This window comes from Somniosus microcephalus, chromosome 5, assembly GCF_052327205.1.
Source record: "Somniosus microcephalus isolate GS21.2 chromosome 5, FLI_Smic_1.0, whole genome shotgun sequence".
Taxonomy (NCBI): domain Eukaryota; kingdom Metazoa; phylum Chordata; class Chondrichthyes; order Squaliformes; family Somniosidae; genus Somniosus; species Somniosus microcephalus.
The window spans coordinates 282,020,304-282,041,026 of record NC_140991.1 but is presented as its reverse complement, the minus strand read 5'-3'; the positions used below and the strand labels follow the sequence as shown (position 1 = coordinate 282,041,026).

General features: G+C 48.0%; 1 protein-coding gene across 2 annotated transcripts in view; it reads right to left on the bottom strand.

Annotated features, from left to right (window-relative positions):
* Positions 1-214: 214 nt before the first annotated feature.
* The window catches only part of LOC147117766 (collagen alpha-6(VI) chain-like), a 235,349-nt gene continuing 214,840 nt past the window's right edge, over positions 215-20,723 (bottom strand). For both annotated transcript variants that reach the window (XM_085989025.1, XM_085989026.1), the window contains 3 exons: positions 4,698-4,794; positions 4,559-4,611; positions 215-2,559 (listed from right to left, as the gene is read on the bottom strand). In XM_085989025.1, the coding sequence (XP_085845151.1) occupies positions 2,384-2,559; positions 4,559-4,611; positions 4,698-4,794 (326 nt within the window). In that variant the 3' untranslated portion in view covers positions 215-2,383. The remainder of the gene's footprint in view (positions 2,560-4,558; positions 4,612-4,697; positions 4,795-20,723) is intronic.

Sequence of the window (20,723 nt, the reverse complement as noted above, 5' to 3'; positions counted from 1 at the left end):
TCCCAAAAGAGTTTACTTAAAAAAAACTCTCCCCAGTGGTTGCCAGAGTTATCAGCCCGAAATGGCACGTGCACCCACCTGACCCATGTAAATTAGGTGCCCTCCCACTGACCATGTAAACTCGAGCATGGTCATTAATGGAGAGTTGAAATGCAAAATGTATGGACCTTCAAATGTGAGCTGCAAGTCATGTTTCATACAAACAAAACTAGAATTCAGTTCATAAATGTACTTTATATCAAAAGACTAGTAAATGTTATTATATCACACAACTTTAGTTTTCACATCATTAAATTGGCATTTCACTGAAGTCATCAGCTTATTCTTTTGAGTCCAGCAGTACCACGTGTATCATTGACTGGAGCTTTAGAGATACAAGGTAATGTACAAATAACTATATTTCCTACCCTGAGCAAAGAACAATAATGTTTCCCTTAGAACAAATATACTTGGAATATAAAATAACAGAAATCATCTTCAATTCTTACACTGACAACAATAATTTTTTAATGTGTAGTTGGTTTGACTACAACTGCAAAGCAATATAAAAAGTTAAGTGGATGGTACTGATTAGTAAGGAAACAATGACAAGATATTGGTGTATCATTCAAAAGTTTTGCTGAACTTTGCAGGCAATATAAATTAATGGTCTTGTGGGAAATAGAGAAGTAAATATAAATGGGGAATCTTGTCACACTCAACATTATTAGTAAATCCTGTTTAGCTGAATTAGAACCCCTAACCTGTCCTTTAATTACCCCGTGTACTGATTCCACTCGTAAATGCCTCTTCAAAATTCCCTTTGCAAGTATTTTTTATATCCATATATGGTTGAATCCTGGTAAATGCATAACTAGTTAATCAGTACATTTTGTACTTGATACAGGACTATACTTTCAACAGAATCTCTGTAAATGACACATTAAAAAGCCACTTTGGAAATGTTTGCACCACTACCCATTTAATATTAAATTAAGCATTTCAGTACATTAACATCAATAAGTAGATAATAGAAACAAAATTTACACAAGAGATTAAACTTCTGGAAGATTCTAGTCTCAAACTTAAATATGACAACAGGTTGAAATGGCAATGGATTGCAATGACCATCAAAAACATAGGGAATTTTAACTTGTCCAGGATTTTACATGTAATTCGCATTTATAGTGCAATACATTATTTGCACCATTCAAATATGAACTTGTTGGTATGAACCATACCAAATTTCTGCCTCTTCGCTTGTAACCAGTGGCAATATCCTCCCTATACAGGCTTCATTCAGACATCAGTCTGGAGCTTACATAATGCCAAGTAGCCAATCGTGTAAAGCCAATTAATTTTCAATAAAATCGGGAAATAAAGCAGCCCATCCATTTTCTACAATTTCATATATTCTAATTTTTTTTGCATGTATAGTACTCTCTGATGAGTAGAGATTAGGGTCAATTTTCCTTTATCCTGCTCATGGGGAATCAGCACTCCCTAGGTGCAGGGCCAAAGAAAATGGGGTGAGGGCCTCTTGGGTCTCTGCTTCCACTGAACTGCCATGAACTTTTCTGGGACTTCCCCATGCAGTGTCATTCGGACTGCACATGTTATACCTACAGGCTCAGCATCAATATTAATGAGATAAGAGTGGACTTTCCCTGATGTCCTGCCTCATTCTTCCACTCTGTTTGCTTGGTCAGCACCCCAGCGACAGTCGCCTGTCAAAAACTGGCACTAAGACCAGAGAGCCCACAGGGTTCTCGGGACAAGCTGAATAATTCACATGCAAGTGGAGATTTTTTTTTCTATCACCCCTCCCCTCTCCCAGAAAATTGAAAGCATTCAGGATCTTCGACTGATGTTTTCCAGTAGCAGGCAGAAGGTCTGATCTCAGCAGCTCTGCTGCTGTGCTCACATTTCCTACAGCACTTTTGAGTGCACAGCCACGCTGGCACCTGGAATTCCCCAAGGCCACACAAATAGCCCATGGGAGGAAAAACTGGGGAAGCTGCCTCCTCAACGCGTTCATGTTTTAATTTGAATTTACTTGATTGCAAATTTGTAACTTTAAAAAAAAATCTTGGAACCCATTTGATGTTCTGTCATTATTTCTGGCTGATCCTTCTGCCATCTTTCTGCTCCATTTCCTTTTTGAAAAAAAATCCACAGAAGAAAAATCCACTTATCCATTGTGGAGCTGTCCTGCTTTGAGGGACAGTGTAAATGGGTAGTTCTGTTTCCTAATTATTATTTAAAAAAGAATGGTAAGTAGTATAACCTTAATGTGCCAGTAAAAAGGAGATATTCTATATGTAAATAGGAAATGCCGTGGTATATTGGAATTTTATGTTTGTGTCAGGTATGTGTTTATCTGAAATCAACTGCACCATAGTATTTAGAAGGCAGATTTTAGACACAAGCCTTCACATTCCTCTTGGGTGTCAAATCGGTTCTTGTTTCCTCCACAGCCACCGTACCAGAACCTTTTGCAGACTCGTAATGTTTTGTCGAAGAACCATTTTAAGCTGTAGCTGTAACATTCCCCTTCATCGGGACTCAGTGAACACACATCTAGAATGGAAAAGAATGAAAGAGGCTTATTAAAAATGTATATTAATAGAGTAGATTTTTTGATTGAATTAGATTAAATGAGCAGAATTTTTGGATTTGAAAATATGAGCAATGGAGCAAAATCTACAGAAATGCTTATGAATTTCATGTAAAAGATTTAATTTAGCAAACTTTATATATTATCCTCTTTAGTAAGGACTGAAAGAACTTATGAGCTGGATTTTCCTCTGTGATCCTGCCCAAAATCGGGTATGATATAGCAGCAGAAAAAGGGAGAAAAATATCAATTGGCACGGCCTACCACCACCTCCCCACTTTGAGTTTCATTTCCCGGCCACTGCCGGCTGCTTCTTTCCTGCCCATTGCATGTAAACGCCAGCAAGAGCAGGATCCAGCTTTCCAGTGAATTTTCCTGATGGCAGCTACTCTTTCTGCCACTCCCAAGGCTGCCTGATGAAGTTGGCAGATGGCTCGGGTTAGCAACGGTCAGGTCCCGAATTCTGTAAACAGAGGGAGAGGGCCGAGTAGAGACCTCTGCTCCCTCCAATTCAGCTCCCATACAGACCTTTATAGGTCTCAGTCTCGGCCAAGACCCATAAAGCCGGGGGTTTTTTCCCGTTTCAGGGCTCTCCCGCCTCCTCTTCGGGTGCTGTAGCAGCAGTCCTGCTGCAATACTTCCTCATTCTGCTCTTTGGTACTAACAATCTCCCTCTTGCTAAATGAGCAATCAGAAGGTCACTTAAGTTACCATATTGTGAATATTTTTTTCCTGTATTTTCCCCTTTATTTTCCTGATTATTAGCATTTTTCCCAATGTGGCTGCAAATATGAAGACAAACCAGGAATAACATATACATAATAAAGCTCTGATTTTAATTCAGGATGCAAGTGGCCTGGTGGGGGGGGTTGGGTGGGGGGCAGCGCCAGGAAGCTTGGATGGCGTTGCCGGCATGAGACTTGAGCCACTTTAATTCCTGAACCTCATTTTAATTTTTCAGATCAAACTCCCAGCCGAAGCTGGCGGGAATGATGCAGGGGCTGGCAGGCAGGAGCAGGAAATCATGCGGCCCTGGCTAGGTGAGTGTCGAGGAGCAAAATCCGAGGCAATCACGGTATGCACAGGACAGGGGAGGCCATTGGACCCCTCCCTTTGCATAATAGGGAAAATGGTAACTCCATACATTTTGTATAATTTTCATATATTATTTAACACTCTCACAAAACACATAGGGAGCTATTTTAACCCACTCCGCTCGGTGGGAATTGGATGGCCGTGCAGTTGAAATCACCTCCAAAAACTTACTGCTCCATTCCAGCCAGCCACTGCTTTAACTGGGCTCTTTTTAAGGCGAGTGAGGTGCTAACCTGACTCAGTCAATCGATAGATTTTTGGATATTAAGGGAATCAAGGGATATGGGGATAGTGCAGGAAAGTGGAGTTGAGGTAGAAGATCAGCCATGATCTTATTGAACGGAGGTGCAGGCTCGAGGGGCCAAATGACCTACTCCTGCTCCTATTTCTTATGTGCTTATGTAGTCAGGAGCCTCATTATTATGTGCAAATTGAGGTTCTTGAATGTCATTAGGACCCTGATGACATTTTAACTGGGACTGACCGGGGCACCTGCCCCACTCAGTAAGATGTGTCGGAGAACAAACAGGCCCGAAAAGGTCAGTTTTGCTCCTCCAGGTCTCTCAAGTAAAGTCTGGTCCTCTACTGCCATGGGGTCCCTCCTCCCTTCCCATCCACGAGACCCAGACAAACCTTTCCCCACCCCCCGGCACTTACCTACATTGTGGTGGCTTGACTTTCACCTGCTGGCAGTTGGCCATCTACATCTTTGTGCCCATTTCAGGTGGGCAGCTGGCCAGTGGGATGTAAATGAGGTCTGGGAGTTCAAATAGCATGGGCCTCAAATTGATGCAGTCACGCCGCACCCTTCTGAAACCCATTGCCAGGTAAAATTCACCACATAGAAATGTTTTTGTCCGTACCTACCATAAACATTGGTGTCATCTTTTTGTTCTTCAAAATCTTCCATCATATTCACTCTGTAATGAGGAAGTAATACATTAATCACTGAAAGAAACTTACATTCTATGTTCAAAATTTGGTAACAGATGTCTACAAAACATACAGCACATCAGGAAATGTTTCTGTTTCTTTTATGTTGTGAGAATTTATTCCTCCGCATTCCCTCTTTAGAGCTGGAGGTGGATAGTTGTTGATTCCAGCTATAAAATAAATAGAATATTTTAGTCTTTTTTTCAGAATGACAGCAAGACACCCACACCAAATATAAAATGTAACAAGATTGCAGTAATGTGTAATTTTCATAGGTGTTTTTCAGTTAAGGTCAGGATAAGGGGTTGGCCATTTAAGAGTGAGATGAGGAGGAATTTCTTCACTCAGAAGGTTGTGAATCTTTGGAATTCTCTATCCCAAAGGGCTGTGGATGCTAAGTATATTAAAGGCTGAGATAGATAGATTTTTGGACTCCAGGGGAATCAAGGGATATGGGGATCTGGCAGGTAAGTGGAGTTGAGGCCGAAGATCAGCCATGATCTTATTGAATGGCGGAGCAGGCTCGAAGGGCCGTATGGCCTACTCCTGCTCCTAATTCTTATGTTCTTATTTCACCTACTATATCTTAGCTACCTCACTGAATCCCTCAATCCATCATCAGCCAGAGGAGACATCAAATCAAAAATAAACTGGCAAACTCAAGCAAACAGTGGAGCACTTTAGTGGCATAAAAAGAATAATTTTCCAGGGATGCGCGAAGTCCCGTTTCAGTCATTTTTATCTTTCCTGATTCATTGGTCTGCTTTAACATTGGAAAAAGAATGTAATAACATTTAGATGGCTGTTAAAGAAGCGTGCATTGATGGTTGCACTCTGATGCAATATTCTGCAGCCAAATCTTCCATCTATTGAAATGGTTAGGATGAATTTAGAATAAGAACATAAGAAGTAAGAGCAGGAGTAGGGCATACGGCCCCTCGAGCCTGCTGCGCCATTTAATAAGATCATGGCTGATCATCGACCTCAACACCACTTTCCCGCCTGATCTCTATATCCCTTGATTCCCCAAGAGTCCAAAAATCTATCAATCTCAGCCTTGAATATACTCAGCATGCACAGCCCTTTGGATAGAGAATTCCAAAGATTCACAACCCTCTGAGTGAAAAAATTCCTCCTCATCTCAGTCTTAAATGGCCTACCCCTTATCCTGAGACTGTGTCCCCTAGTTCTAGACACTCCAGCCAGGGGAAACAACCTCTCAGCATCTACGATAGCAAAATACTGCAGATGTTGGAAATCCGAAATAACAACAGAAAATGCTGGAAAAACTCAGCAAGTCAGGCAACATCCGTGGAGAGAAATTTGAGTTGACGTTTCGGGTTTGACCCTTCTTCAAAACTGGAGAGAAAAGGAACTAGATCGAAGGCAGGGCTGCGATCGGACAAAAGAATAAAAGAACCAAAAGAAGTAAAAGAGATTAGAAGCTAGATGAGATGGTAATAGGCTGTGATTAGGTGTAAAGTGTACTGGCAGGGCAAAAGATAGCTGCCAGGTGTGAGAGAGAAACAAAAGGAAAGGGGGGGGTGGGGAAAGGAAAGGAGTGGAAAAATATAAGTGAAAATGAAATAGGGGCCGAGGTTATGATCTGAAATTGTTGAACTCGATATTGAGACCGGAAGGCTGCAGACTGCCTAATCGGAAGATGAGGTGCTGTTCCTCGAGTTTACGTTGAGCTTCCGTGGAACAGTACAAGAGGCCAAGGACGGTGAGGTCCGAGTGGGAATGGAGCGGTGAATTGAAATGACAGGCGACCGGAAGCTCGGGGTCACCCTTACGGACTGAACGGAGGTGTTCCGCAAAGCGGTCACCCAATCTGCGTTTGGTCTCCCCAATGTAGAGGAGACCGCATCGTGAGCAGCGAATACAGTATACTAGATTGCGAGAAGTACAAGTAAATTGCTGTTTCACCTGGAAGGGGTGTTTGGGGCCCTGGACAGTGGGGAGGGGGGAGGTATAGGGGCAGGTGTTACATCTCCTCCGCTTGCACGGGAAGGTGCCAGGCGAAGGGGAAGGGCTGTTTGGGGTGATAGAGGAGTGGACTAGGGTGTCTCGGAGAGAGCGGTCCCTGCGGAATGCTGAAAGGGGAGGGGAGGGGAAGATACGTTTGGTGGTGGGATCACTTTGGAGGTAGCGGAAATGCCGGAGGATGATCCGTTGAATGTGGAGGCTGGTGGGGTGAAAGGTGAGGACAAGGGGAACCCTATCGTGGTTCCGGGAGGGAGGGGCAGGGGTGAGGGCAGAGGTGCGGGAGATAGAACTGACACGGTCGAGGGCAGTGTCAACCACGGTAGAGGGGAATCCTCGGTTGCGGAAAAAGGATGCCACCTTCCACACCAGTGCTTCAGACATGTCTTCCTTTTTCCGCAACCGAGGATTCCCCTCTACCGTGGTTGACACTGCCCTCGACCGTGTCAGTTCTATCTCCCGCACCTCTGCCCTCACCCCTGCCCCTCCCTCCCGGAACCACGATAGGGTTCCCCTTGTCCTCACCTTTCACCCCACCAGCCTCCACATTCAACGGATCATCCTCCGGCATTTCCGCTACCTCCAAAGTGATCCCACCACCAAACGTATCTTCCCCTCCCCTCCCCTTTCAGCATTCCGCAGGGACCGCTCTCTCCGAGACACCCTAGTCCACTCCTCTATCACCCCAAACAGCCCTTCCCCTTCGCCTGGCACCTTCCCGTGCAAGCGGAGGAGATGTAACACCTGCCCCTATACCTCCCCCCTCCCCACTGTCCAGGGCCCCAAACACCCCTTCCAGGTGAAACAGCGATTTACTTGTACTTCTCGCAATCTAGTATACTGTATTCGCTGCTCACGATGCGGTCTCCTCTACATTGGGGAGACCAAACGCAGATTGGGTGACCGCTTTGCGGAACACCTCCGTTCAGTCCGTAAGGGTGACCCCGAGCTTCCGGTCGCCTGTCATTTCAATTCACCGCTCCATTCCCACTCGGACCTCACCGTCCTTGGCCTCTTGTACTGTTCCACGGAAGCTCAACGTAAACTCGAGGAACAGCACCTCATCTTCCGATTAGGCAGTCTGCAGCCTTCCGGTCTCAATATCGAGTTCAACAATTTCAGATCATAACCTCGGCCCCTATTTCATTTTCACTTATATTTTTCCACTCCTTTCCTTTCCCCACCCCCCCCCTTTCCTTTTGTTTCTCTCTCACACCTGGCAGCTATCTTTTGCCCTGCCAGTACACTTTACACCTAATCACAGCCTATTACCATCTCATCTAGCTTCTAATCTCTTTTACTTCTTTTGGTTCTTTTATTCTTTTGTCCGATCGCAGCCCTGCCTTCGATCTAGTTCCTTTTCTCTCCAGTTTTGAAGAAGGGTCAAACCCGAAACGTCAACTCAAATTTCTCTCCACGGATGTTGCCTGACTTGCTGAGTTTTTCCAGCATTTTCTGTTGTTATCTCAGCATCTACCCTGTCAATCCCCTTCAGAATCTTGTATGTTTCAATGAGATCACCTCTCATTCTTCTAAACTCCAGAGAGCATCGGCCCATTCTACATAATCTCTCATCATAGGACAGCCCTCTCATCCCAGGAATCAATCTAGTGAACCTTCATTGCACCACCTCCAAGGCAAGTATATCCTTCCTTAGATAAGGAGACCAGAACTGTGCACAGTACTCCAGGTGTGGTCTCACCAAGGCCCTGTACAGTTGTTGCAAAACTTCCTTACTATTATACTCCAACCCCCTTGCAATAAAGGCCAGCATGCCATTTGCCTTCCTTATTGCTTGCTGTACCTGTATTCTAGCTTTCTGTGTTTCTTGCACAAGGACACCCAAATCTTGCTGAACACCAACATTTGAAAGTTTCTCACCATTTAAAAAAATATTGTTTTTCTATTCTTCCTACCAAAGTGAATAACCTCACATTTCCCTATATTATACTCCATCTGCCACCTTACTGCTCACTCACTTAGTCTATCTATATCCCTTTGCAAACTCTGTGTTCTCCTCACAGCTTGCTGTCCCCCCAAGCTTTTTATCATCAGCAAACTTGGATACATTACACTTGGTCCCTTCATCTAGGTCATTAATATAGATTGTAAATAGCTGAAGCCCCAACACTGATCCTTGCGGCACCCCACTAGTCACAGCCTGCCAACCTGAAAAAGATCCGTTTATCCCTACTCTGTTTTCTGTCTGTAAACCAATCCTCTGTCCATGCTACTATATTACCCCCAACACCATGAGCCCGAATCTTGTGTAATAACCTTTTATGTGGCACCTTATCGAATGCCTTTTGGAATTCCAAATATACTACATCCACTGGTTCCCCTTTATCTACCCTGCTAGTAACACCCTCAAAAAACTAAAATTTGTCAAACACGATTTCCCTTTCATAAAACCATGTTGACTCTGCCTAATCATGCCAAGGGGGAAAAATTCAGTTGGTTAGTGCCTCCTGTTAGCACCTCCAGGGGGCGCTAATGGGGCGCTAGGAACTTAGCACCCGAGCGCGGCGATTTTAGCGACGAACGTGAAATTGACCAGTCATTTTGCGGTGGCGCTAAACACTACCACCACGATCTCCTGTGCCCACAGATCGTGACGTCAGTCAAGCGTGCAACGCCCCGGTAGCGCCCCAGACCAGATATTGAGTCGTGCCCCCTGCCTTAGCGCCTGTCGCTAGCAACGACATGTAGAGGGGAACGTTTTCAAGTTGGGAAGGGGCTGGTGGAGCACTATTTAAAGGTGGGTGCTTCCTGCCTTTTCTTGTAGGCAAAATATTTGGTGTTAACACTGTCCTAAGGAATTTTGGCCCTCAACACCACTTTGGAGGTTCCTAAGCACTGAGCTCTTTCCCTGGGCCTATCCATTAGTGCTTCCAACACAATTGCTTTTGATCTCTCCAGGCCAAGATTCAAGGCTGCAATGAGCAGGGAGTGGCTGGACAGCAAGATGGCCCTTCCCCTTTAAGAACTGGATGGTGCCAGTCTGTCTGGCTTACATGGTAATTGGCATCGCCTGAACTTTGGTAGTGTTCTGAGGTAGCGCCTCGCTCCCTGATGTTTGCACCTTAAGAGAGGTGTGTCGTGCCTGATTTAACGCTCCAATCACCTCCGGGGCGATAGTGGCGAATTTTGCAGTAGGAGGCGATAATTAGGGCCGGGCGCTAAACTTTGCGCCCGGTCGATATTAGTACCCCAAAATGGGCGATACCGAATTTTTCCCCCTAAGTGCCCTGATACCACTTCCTTAACAATGGATTCCAGCATTTTCCCAATGACTGATGTCAGGCTAAATGGCCTGTAGTTCCCGGTTTTTTCTCTCCCTCCTTTCTTGAATAGCGGTGTTACATTTGCGACCTACCAATCCGCTGGGACCATTCTAGAATCTAGGGAATTTTGAAATATCAAAACCAATGCATCCACTATCTTTTCAGCCACTCTTTTAGAACCCTAGGATGTAAGCCGTCACGTCTAGGGGATTTGTCGGCTTTTAGTCCCATTAGTTTCTCTAGTACTTTTTCTCTACTTATATTAATTACATTAAGTTCCTCACCCTCATTAGACCCTGATTTGTCCATTCTATATGAAGATTAAAGTCCCCCAAGGTTATTGCATTACCTTTGTTGCAAGCTCTTACTATTTCTTGATTAATATTCTGTCCAATGGTATAGCTACTATTAGGGGGCCTATATACTACTCCTACCAGTGTTTTCTGCCCCTTGTTATTCCTTATCTCCACCCATACTGATTCTACTTCCTGGCCTTCTGAGCCGAGATCCTTTCTCGCTACTGCCCTTATGTCATCCTTTATTATGAGGGCTACTCCCCCTCCTTTTCCATTCTGCCTGTCTTTTCGAAATGTCAAGTACCCTGGAACATTTAGTTCCCAACCTTGGCCACCTTGCAACCACGTCTCTGTAATGGCTATTAGATCAAACCCATTTTATTTGTGCCACTAGTTTGTCTATCTTGTTATGAATGCTTCATGCATTCAGATAAAGTGCCTTTAATTAAAAAAATTTACCATTATTCTTTGCTTTGACCTTATTCTCTGCTGCACTGCTACCGTTAATCTCTCTGCCCCTTCCTGTCACACTGCTTATTTTAACCAAATCACTACACTGCTCTATTGCCTTGACCTTTCTCTTCAAATTTCTAAATTTCCCCTCACCTGACCCCTCCCCCCTTTTTAATTTTAAAGCCCCATCTACATCTCTAGTTATTCGATTCACCAGGACGCTGGTCCCAGCCCAGTTTAAGTGGAGCCAGTCCCGACGGAACAGCTCCCTCTTTCCCCAGTACTGGTGCCAGTGCCCCATGAATTGAAACCCCTTTTTCCCACATCACTGTTTGAGCCATGCATTTATCTCTCTGATCTGCTTGACCCGATGCCAATTTGCATGTGGCTCAGGTAGTAATCCAGAGATTATTACCCTTGTGGTTCTGCTTATTAATTTAGACCCTAGCTCCTCAAACTCCCTCAGCAGAACCTCATTCTTAGTTCTACCTATGTCATTGGTTCCTACATGGACCATGACAACTGGATTCTCCCCTCCCACTCCGTTGTTCTCCAGCCGCAAGGAGATATCCTTAACCCTGGCACCGGGCAGGCAACACAGCCTTCGGGACTCTCTTTCACGGCTGCAGAGAACAGTATCTATCCCCCTGACTATACTGTCCCCTACTACTACCACATTCCTTCCTTCTCCCCCCCACTTGGATGGCACCCTATACCACAGTGCCCTGGTCAGTTTGCCCATCCTCCCTGCAGTCTTTTTCCTCATCCATACAGGTAGAAAGTACCTCGTACCTGTTGGACAAGGTCCAGGGCTGAGGCTCCTCCATCACTACATCCTGGGTCCCAATACCTTCCTGACTTGCAGTCACACCCTCCTGTCCCTGACCACTGATGAACTCTAAAGTAGTACTTAACCTAAAGTGACTGCCTCCTGGAACAAAGTGTCCAGGTAACTCTCCCCCTTCGCATCACAATGTCTGCAGCTCGTACTCCAGCTCAACAATTCTGAACCGAAGTTCCTCGAGTTGCAGACACTTACTGCAGATGTGGTTGCTTGATATCTCGATGCCCTTCAGACTCCCACATGCTGCAGTTATGACACGCCACCTGCCCTGCTATCTCTAGCCTTGTTTTATTTATTAATTAATTAGTTAAAGATTTTATTCAATCGATATTTTAGGTTTATTGGTTGATTATTTTATTTAGTTTAAGTTATTAATTTAGTAAATACTAGCAAGTTACAATTTCTCAGCACTTAATTTAACCCCCTTCCCTAACTTAGAGAGCAAAAAAGATCTGTAATACTCACCAACCAATCACCTACTTGCTCTCCTGTGACGTCACTCTTTCATGTTGTTTTTGAATTGGAGCCTCGCTGCTGCTGTTGCTTTAATTGAGGTGCGCTCTCGGGCCGCTCTTTATCCTCTCGCCGCTGCCGCTGTTTTAATTGAGGTGCGCTCTCGGGCCGCTCTTTATCCTCTTGCCGCTGCCGTTGCTTTAATTCAGGTCTGCTCTCGGGCTGCTCTTTATCCTCTTGCCTCTGCTTTAATTCAGGTCCACTCCCGGGCCGCTCTTTATCCTCTCGCTGCTGCCACTGCTGTGTGAAGTTGTGGATTGATGATCCATGGTAAAGATCTAACTTTGATGCCTAGTTGGTTGTAGTCCTTATTGATACTTGTGCAATTTCTTCCTTTAAAAAGCATATATGTATCTAGACTGCCTATAACTCTGAATATTGAAAATATAAAGGGGGCAAAATTTGGTTGCTTTGCGCCTCCCGTTAGCACCCTAAGAGGCCGCTAAAGGGACGCAAAGCAACTAGTGCCCGGGCGCGGCACCGCTAACACCTCCCGCAAAATTCAGCAAGAGGTTAGCAGCGGTAATCGGTAGTGCCCCGTGGCGCTGTGCCTCCGGCAGTGACGTCATGGCCATGCGCAGCGACCTGCTCACGTCCCGGCCACGAAATTCCGTAGCGCCCCGACTTACCGACAGACGCTATGTCTGACAGGGTCAGGGGGGCGTACGTGCGGCTAGGGCGGCGCAAATTAAAGTAGAGGTGCTGGCAGGCGGCCATTTTTGTTGCTGGCTGCCTGCCACTCCTCTCGAGTGCCAGGCTCATTTGCCGGCACCCCGATCCCTGGTGGCCCAGCTGGGCTCCAGGTCGCACTGCGCAAGGCCACTCCCCTTTAATAAGGGGAGGAAGGCCTGCAGTACCGCAGCACATAGCGCTGTGATATTCCTTGGTAGTGCCCCAAGAGGGAGGGGGAGCACTTCCAGTAGTGAAGTTAGCGCCCTGAAGGGGCCGCGACTGAATTTTCCCCCCAAAGTGTGAGCACTTAATGTTGAAGGCACTCTTCAGACGATTTATGAATGGCACTACCACTTTATATGAAAATTCTTGTCCACATCACAGGAATAACCATCACGGTTTGAAAGAGAGTACACACAAGAAAGCAGAGATGAAAATAAGGCTCCATTGAGGAATCAGGCATTGCCTTACAGATCTCAAGAGAATTGTTCTAAAGATCTAAATGTTGGAATAAGGCCTAAAGAGTGAGGTTGGACCTTGCATCTGGCAACTCCCAGGGGTGATGCTGGGACTCACTGTGCTCAGGAACATGTTGTGTCTGTCAGTAGTAAGACACAGACTGCAGGAGAATGGTACAACAGGTGTTTACTCAACGTGGCTCACTTTGGAACTGCCTGTACAGATTACTACTCAGTGCTATATACAGGTGTGGTCACTGCCGGTACTACAGTATACATGAGCTGTAAAAAGTAGTTCCCCCCTTAAAGGTATATACATTACAATTCCTCCCCTTTTAGATTAACAGTACCATAACACTCATTTAACAATTAAATATCAAACTAATTACAATTAACACTTTTAACATACAACGTTAGCTGAAAATAGTCCATTTATATATTAAATCTTTGGGGAGGCTTCCTGATCCTTTCTGGATAGCGCCTTTCCCGAGTGTCTCGCTCTTGGTGCGAAGGCGATTCTGGGCCCCTGTCGTCGGTTGGGTCATCAGCTTCCGATGCTACTGTTTCTGGGGTAGATGCGACCTGTACATCGGGTTCCTCACCAGGTACGTATGGGCGAGGCATGGGGTTGACTTGTTCCTGTGACTCTAGGATCTGGTCAACATGGCATCTCACGATGTTCTCCCCAACGTCCACTGTGTACATTAGTGGGCCCTGCCGTGTGCATATCGTTCCTGGCTGCCATTTTTCTGTTCGGTAGTCGCGGGCCAAGACTGGTTGCCCTACATTGAAGCTCCTTGTTGGCTTCTCATGGATGTGCTGGAATTGCTTACTCTCAACATCTCTTCGTACGTTTGGTCTGAGCAAATCCAGGCGAGATCTTAACCTTCGGTTAAAGAACATCATGGCCGGGGCCTGGTTGGTGACTGCATGTGTCGCATTCCGGTAGGCGAACAGGAAATTGTCCACCTTATGCTGCAGGGGAATGTTGTCATTGTACATAGCCTTTATTGCCTTCTTAAAGGTTTGTACGAACCTCTCAGCCAATCCATTTGTGGCTGGATGATACGGGGCGGATGTGTAATGCCTTACCCCATTCTTCTGCATAAACCTCCGGAACTCTTCGGACACAAACTGTGGTCCGTTATCGGAGCAATTCTGTTCTGGCAAGCCGTTCCTGGCAAAAATGGTCCGTAGGACTGCAATAGTTTTCTCCGTGGTGGTGGAGGACATTTTGATGACCTCAGGCCATTTCAAGTGCGCATCCACGGCTATTAAAAACATTGAGTCCATGAATGGACCAGCAAAATCAATATGCACCCGTTGCCATGGAGATGAGGGCCACTCCCATGGGTGTAGAGGGGCATGTGGTGGTGCATTTTGGACTTTCTGGCATCCTGAGCAGCTCTTGGTCGGGTCCTCGATTTGTTTATCGATTCCCGGCCACCACACATAAGCCCTGGCAAGGCTTTTCATTTTTACCCCTCCCAGATGACCCTCATGAAGCTCATTGAGCACTCTCTCCCTTAACTTGGGTGGAATTGCCACTCGGGATCCACATATCAAGGTCCCCCGGCACACTGACAGCTGTTCTCTTCTTGTCGAGAATGCTGGCAACAGTGAGTCGCCATGTGCTGGCCATCCCTTCTCCGTCAAATCATATACCCGAGACAGTGTCGGGTCATTTCGGGTCTCCTTTTCTATACGAGCGTTAGTTACCGGTAGGTATTCAACTATAGTCGAATGAAATATTTCGACAGGATCCACTGCTGGTGCTTCCTCCGCAGTAGGCAGTGGCAGGCGTGATTGCCCATCAGCATTTCCATGCTGTTTCGTGCCCTTATATTCAATTTCATAGTGGTGCGCCCCTAGAAAGAGTGACCATCTTTGTAGTCGTTGCGCAGTCATTACTGGAACGCCCTTCTTTGGATTGAAAATGGAGACAAGAGGCTGGTGGTCAGTCAGCAAGGTGAATTTCTGCCCGTGCAGATAGTGATTGAACTTTTTCACTCCCCACACTAGGCTGAGGGCACCCCTGTCAATCTGGGCGTAGTTACGCTCGGCTGAGGTTAGTGATCGTGACGCAAAGGCTATTGGCCTCTCTGAGCCGTCCGAGAATTTGTGCGACAGCACCGCTCCAATGCCGTAGGGTGACGCATCACACGCCAATCGAATTGGTAGTGCTGGGTTGAAATGGGCCAATACCTCTTTCGATGTGATTAGTGTTTTGCTCTTCTGGAAAGCTCGTTTACATTCGTCACTCCACTTCCATGGCACTCCAGTTTGCAGTCGGGTGTTCAGTGGGTGTAGTATTGTAGACAAATTTGGCAAAAACTTATGGTAGTAGTTTACCAGCCCGAGGAACGACCTCAGTTGTGACACGTTTTCCGGTGCTGGAGCCTTGACTACTGCCTCAATCTTTTCTGGGGACTTATATAACCCCTCTTTATCGATAACGTGGCCACAATACGAGATCTGTTTTTTAAAAAACTCGCATTTGGGGCGGTTAGCTCAGAGCCCATATTCCTTCAATCTAGTGAGCACCTGCTCCAGGTTGGCGAGGTGATCACTGTCATTTTCGCCCGTGACCAGGATGTCGTCCAAATAACACTGGGTCCCTGGGATCCCTTGCAGGACTTGTTCCATTGCCCTTTGCCAAATAGCCGGAGCTGATGCTACCCCGAATACCAGCCGGTTGTATTGGTAGAGACCATTATGGGTGTTGATTGTGAGGTATTTTTTTGATGCTTCTTCTACCTCCATTTGCAGATACGCCTGGGCCAGATCAATCTTAGTGAAGCGTTTCCCTCCAGATAGCGAGGCGAAAATATCTTCAATCCGCGGAAGTGGATATTGCACGGTGTGAAGGACTGGGTTCACTGTTACCTTAAAGTCCCCACAGATGCGAACCTTCCTTGGTTCCCCAGGCATGCTGCTCAACGACTTTTTCATCACAGGGACGATGGGTGTAGCCCACTCGCTCCAGTCTACCTTGGATAGTACTCCTGAACGTTCCAAACTCTCCAGCTCTGCTTCGACGGCTCGCATAAGGTACCGGTCTGGCCTTAAAAAATTTTGGGCTTGCGTTTTCTTCGATTTTAAATGTTGCTGTCATGCCTTTTAGTGTTCCGAGTCCTTGCTGGAACACTTCTTGCGCGTCGGTTAGGATCTTTGACAGTCGCCCAGGTGTGACGTCGTCATCCTTTTTGGCAGCCATAGTCAGTGCTTGTATGGAATGCCAATCCAGCTGTATTTTCCGGATCCATTCACGTCCCAGTAATGGTGGTCCTCCATCTTGCAATACATACAGGTCTGATATACCTATCAATTCATCCAATGAAAAGCGACGAGTTAAGAAAGTAACTATAGGTTTTTATTGGCTAAATAACAGAGCCCACCCTCGTGGGTGATCGGATACAACAAGGAGGAATGCCAGCCAGTCGACTACCTTTATACCTGGGCAGGTAGGTGGAGTCATGGGCGGAGTCAGCAGTGGTCAGCCCAGGTATAGCAGCGTGACAAGAGGCGACCTCGTATAGTGATACAACAGTGTGAACAGTGATAACCATAGAGTAACGATATAACAGTGATAACTATAGTGTAACGATAGTGAACGATAAAAGTGGTTTACCACATTCACCCCTTGTTTAGATTTGAGTCCGGCGGGGTGAAGTGTACTACCAGTTCTGGTATGTCAGTCTGTCCGGAGGCCTCATAAGCCTTTCTGATCGTCGCAGCGGCGGTGTTGCATTAACCGGTGTTAATGCTGGTGTCTGCGTGGTCGGCGAAGGCTCGTGGGGTTCCGGCATGCCATCTACCCGGTCTGGAATTGGGGGGGTGGTGGGGGGGGGTGAAGGTGGTGTCTCCGGAGTGCCCGAGGGTGCGAGGTCTCGTAAGGAGACTGTGTCCTCCCGCCCGTCTGGGTATGCCACATAGGCGTACTGGGGGTTGGCGTGCAGGAGGTCCACCCTCTCGACCAGGGGGTCCGTTTTATGAGCCCTCACGTGCTTTCGCAGCAAGACGGGCCCCGGAGAGGTCAGCCAGGTTGGTAGCGTGGTTCCCGTAGTCGACTTCCTGGGGAAAGCAAACATTCGTTCATGGGGGGTGGCGTTGATGGCAGTGCAAAGTAGTGACCGGGTGGAATGCAGCGCTGCCGGGAGGACTTCCTGCCAGCGGGAGGTTGGGAGGCCCTTAGACTTTAAGGCTAAGAGGACGGCCTTCCATACCGTCGCGTTCTCTCTTTCTACCTGGCCGTTCCCTCGGGGGTTGTAGCTGGTGGTCCTGCTTGCAGCAATAGTTCAGTTCAGTTCAGTTCAAATGCTTTATTGGCATGAAAGTTTACAGAGAACCATATTGCCAAAGCTTACATAGCAAAAAGGTACAGTTTTCCAACATTCTGTAGGTGTCAATCGATTTGACATTTGTTGGGTATATACAATATTACTTTTAAACAATATTAATTTTAAACAGTCTTTCTACTTCATTTGGTACGTTCAATATTAATTTTAATACCTCTCGCTAGTAGGAACTGACGGAGTTCCTCGCTCATGAAGGAGGAGCCCCGGTCACTATGTATATAGCTTGGGAACCCGAACAAGGCGAAGAGGCCGTTCAGGCATTTAATGACCGTGGTACTGGTCATGTCTGGGCAGGGGAAGGCAAAGGGGAAACGGGAGTACTCATCAACAATGTTGAGGAAGTACACATTACGGTCAGAGGACGGGAGGGGCCCCTTAAAGTCGATGCTCAGGCGCTCGAAGGGGCGGGTGGCCTTGATCAGGCTTGCTCTGTCCGGCCTAAAGAAGTGCGGTTTGCACTCGGCACAGGTCTGGCAGTTCCTGGTCATGGTCCTGACCTCCTCGATGGAGTAGGGCAGGTTGCGGGCCTTAATGAAGTGGTAAAGTCTGGTGACCCCGGGGTGGCAGAGGTCGTTGTGGAGGGTCTGAAGTCTATCACTTTGCGCGCTGGCGCATGTAATTCGTGACAGAGCATCGGGGGGTTCGTTCAGCTTACCTGGCCGGTACAAGATATCATAATCGTAGGTGGAGAGCTCGATTCTCCACCTCAAGATCTTGTCATTCTTGATTTTGCCCCTCAGCTTGTTATTAAACATAAAAGCGACCGAACGTTGGTCGGTAAGGAGGGTAAATCGTTTGCCTGCCAGGTAGTGCCTCCAGCGTCGTACCGCCTCCACAATCGCCTGGGCCTCCTTCTCGACCGACGAGTGTTGGATCTCAGGGCCCTGTAGGGTCCTTGAGAAGAAGGCCACCGGTCTCCCCTCCTGGTTAAGGGTGGCGGCTAGGGCGAAGTCGGATGCATCGCTCTCGACTTGGAAGGGGATGGACTCATCCACTGCGTGCATAGTGGCCTTGGCAATGTCTCCCTTAATGAGGGAGAAGGCTGCGCACGCTTCCTCCGTAAGGGGGAAGGATGTGGACTTCATGAGGGGTCTGGCTTTGTCCGCATAATTGGGCACCCATTGGGCATAGTCGGCGAAGAGCCCCAGGGTTCTCTTCAGTGCCTTTGGACAGTGGGGGAGGGGTAGCTCCATGAGGGGTCGCATTCTTTCGGGGTCGGGGCCGATGACTCCGTTCTCTACTACACAGCCGAGGATGGCAAGGCGCGAGGTGTTAAACACACATTTATCCTTATTGTAGGTGAGGTTCAGCCGTTGGGCCGTACGGAGGAATCTCTCCAGATTAACATCGTGGTCCTGCCGGTCGCGGCCGCAGATGGTGACGTTATCTAGATAGGGGAACGTGGCGTGCAGCCCGTTCTGGTCAACCATCCGGTCCATCTCCCTTTGGAAGACCGAAACCCCATTGGTGATGCCGAAGGGAACCCTAAGGAAGTGGTAGAGGCGGCCGTTCGCCTCGAAGGCTGTATACTGGCGGTCCTCAGGGCGGATAGGGAGTTGGTGATAGGCCGACTTAAGGTCGATGGTGGAGAATACCCGGTACTGCGCAATCTGATTGACCATATCAGATATGCGGGGAAGGGGGTATGCGTCCAGCTGGGTGTACCTGTTTATGGTCTGGCTGTAGTCGATGACCAGGTGGTTTTTATTGCCGGTCTTAACGACCACGACCTGGGCACGCCAGGGACTGGTGCTCCCCTCGATGATGCCCTCCTTCAGGAGACACTGCACCTCAGAGCTAATGAAAGCTCTGTCTCCGGCGCTGTACCGCCTGCTCTTGGTAGCGACGGGTTTGCAGTCGGGGGTGAGGTTAGCGAACAGGGAAGGTGGCGGGACCTTGAGGGTGGATAGGCCGCAGGTGTTACGCGGTGGGTGGTTTAAAATCTGCTGGTTGTCGACTGTGAGTGGGGGGAGGGGTCCGCCGTATGCTAGCGTGACGCTTTGGAGGTGGGATTGGAAGTCTAGGCCTAGTAGGACGGCAGCGCATAGCTGGGGCAGGACGAGGAGTTTAAAATTTTTATACTCCGTACCCTTAACCGACAGGGTCACAACACAGTAGCCGCTGATGTCTGTGGCGTGTGACCTCGATGCCATCGAGATCCGGTTGCGCGTTGGCAGGACAGGGAGGGAGTAGTGGCTCACCGTGTCTGGGTGGATGAAGCTCTCCGTGCTTCCGCTGTCGAACAGGCAGGTCGTGGCGTGGCCGTTTACTTTGATGTCCATCATCGACTTGGACAGGTGATGCGGGCGGGCCTGGTCCAGTGTGACGGAGGCTAGTGTATAGCTGAGCGAGTTGTTGTAGTCTGCGGTTGAGGCGGTAGTCGGGTCTAGAGGCACGGTGGCGGTCGGGCGTGGTGGGTAAAATGGCGTCTCCTACGAGGTTGGACAAAATGGCGGAGAAGATGGCTGCCCCCATAACTCACATGAGGCACTGCTGGTGTCGGTTGCCTGTATCAAAGATGGCCGCCCCATGACTCACATGTGGGGATGCTGGCCTCTGTTGCCTTGAAGGAAGATGGCCGCCCCCACAGCTCGCATGAGGCACTGCTGGCCTCTGATGATCCACCTCTGCAGGCCTTAGCGAAGTGGCCTTTCTTCATGCAGTTTGAGCAGGTAGAGTTCCTGGCTGGGCAGCGCGACCTCGGGTGTTTCGCCTGGCCGCAGAAGAAGCAGCCGGCGGCCCGATCGCGGGGGTCCGATGTCGGAGCTGGTACCGGGGGTGGCGGTCTCGATCGGGTCCGGGACGCCGACGCTGAGGTAGGTCCCAGGGGGGTTGCTGCGGGGGGTATCGCGGTCGGGGTCGGTCCCAAGTCCCAGGGTCGCGAGTTACAGTACCTTGAGTATGCCTTGAGGTCCCGATGGGCCACCTCTAGAGAGAGAGCGAGGGCTGCAGCTTTGTCCAGGTCGAGGTCCCTTGCTTCCAGTAGTCTTTGCCGTGAGTAGTCGGACCGCAGGCCTTTCACGAAGGCATCGCGGACATTGTCTTCAGTATTTTCTGCCGCCGTTACCGCTTTAAAGTTAGCACCCGTAAAAATTCCTCCACGGGCTCTCCTGGCTGTTGCGGGCGGGATCTTAGGAGGTGTCTGGCATACATGGAATTTACCGGGGTTTGGTATTGTCTTTTCAGCCGGTTGATGGCGTCCTCGTATGTTTTAAGGTCCCGGATGAGTGCGAAT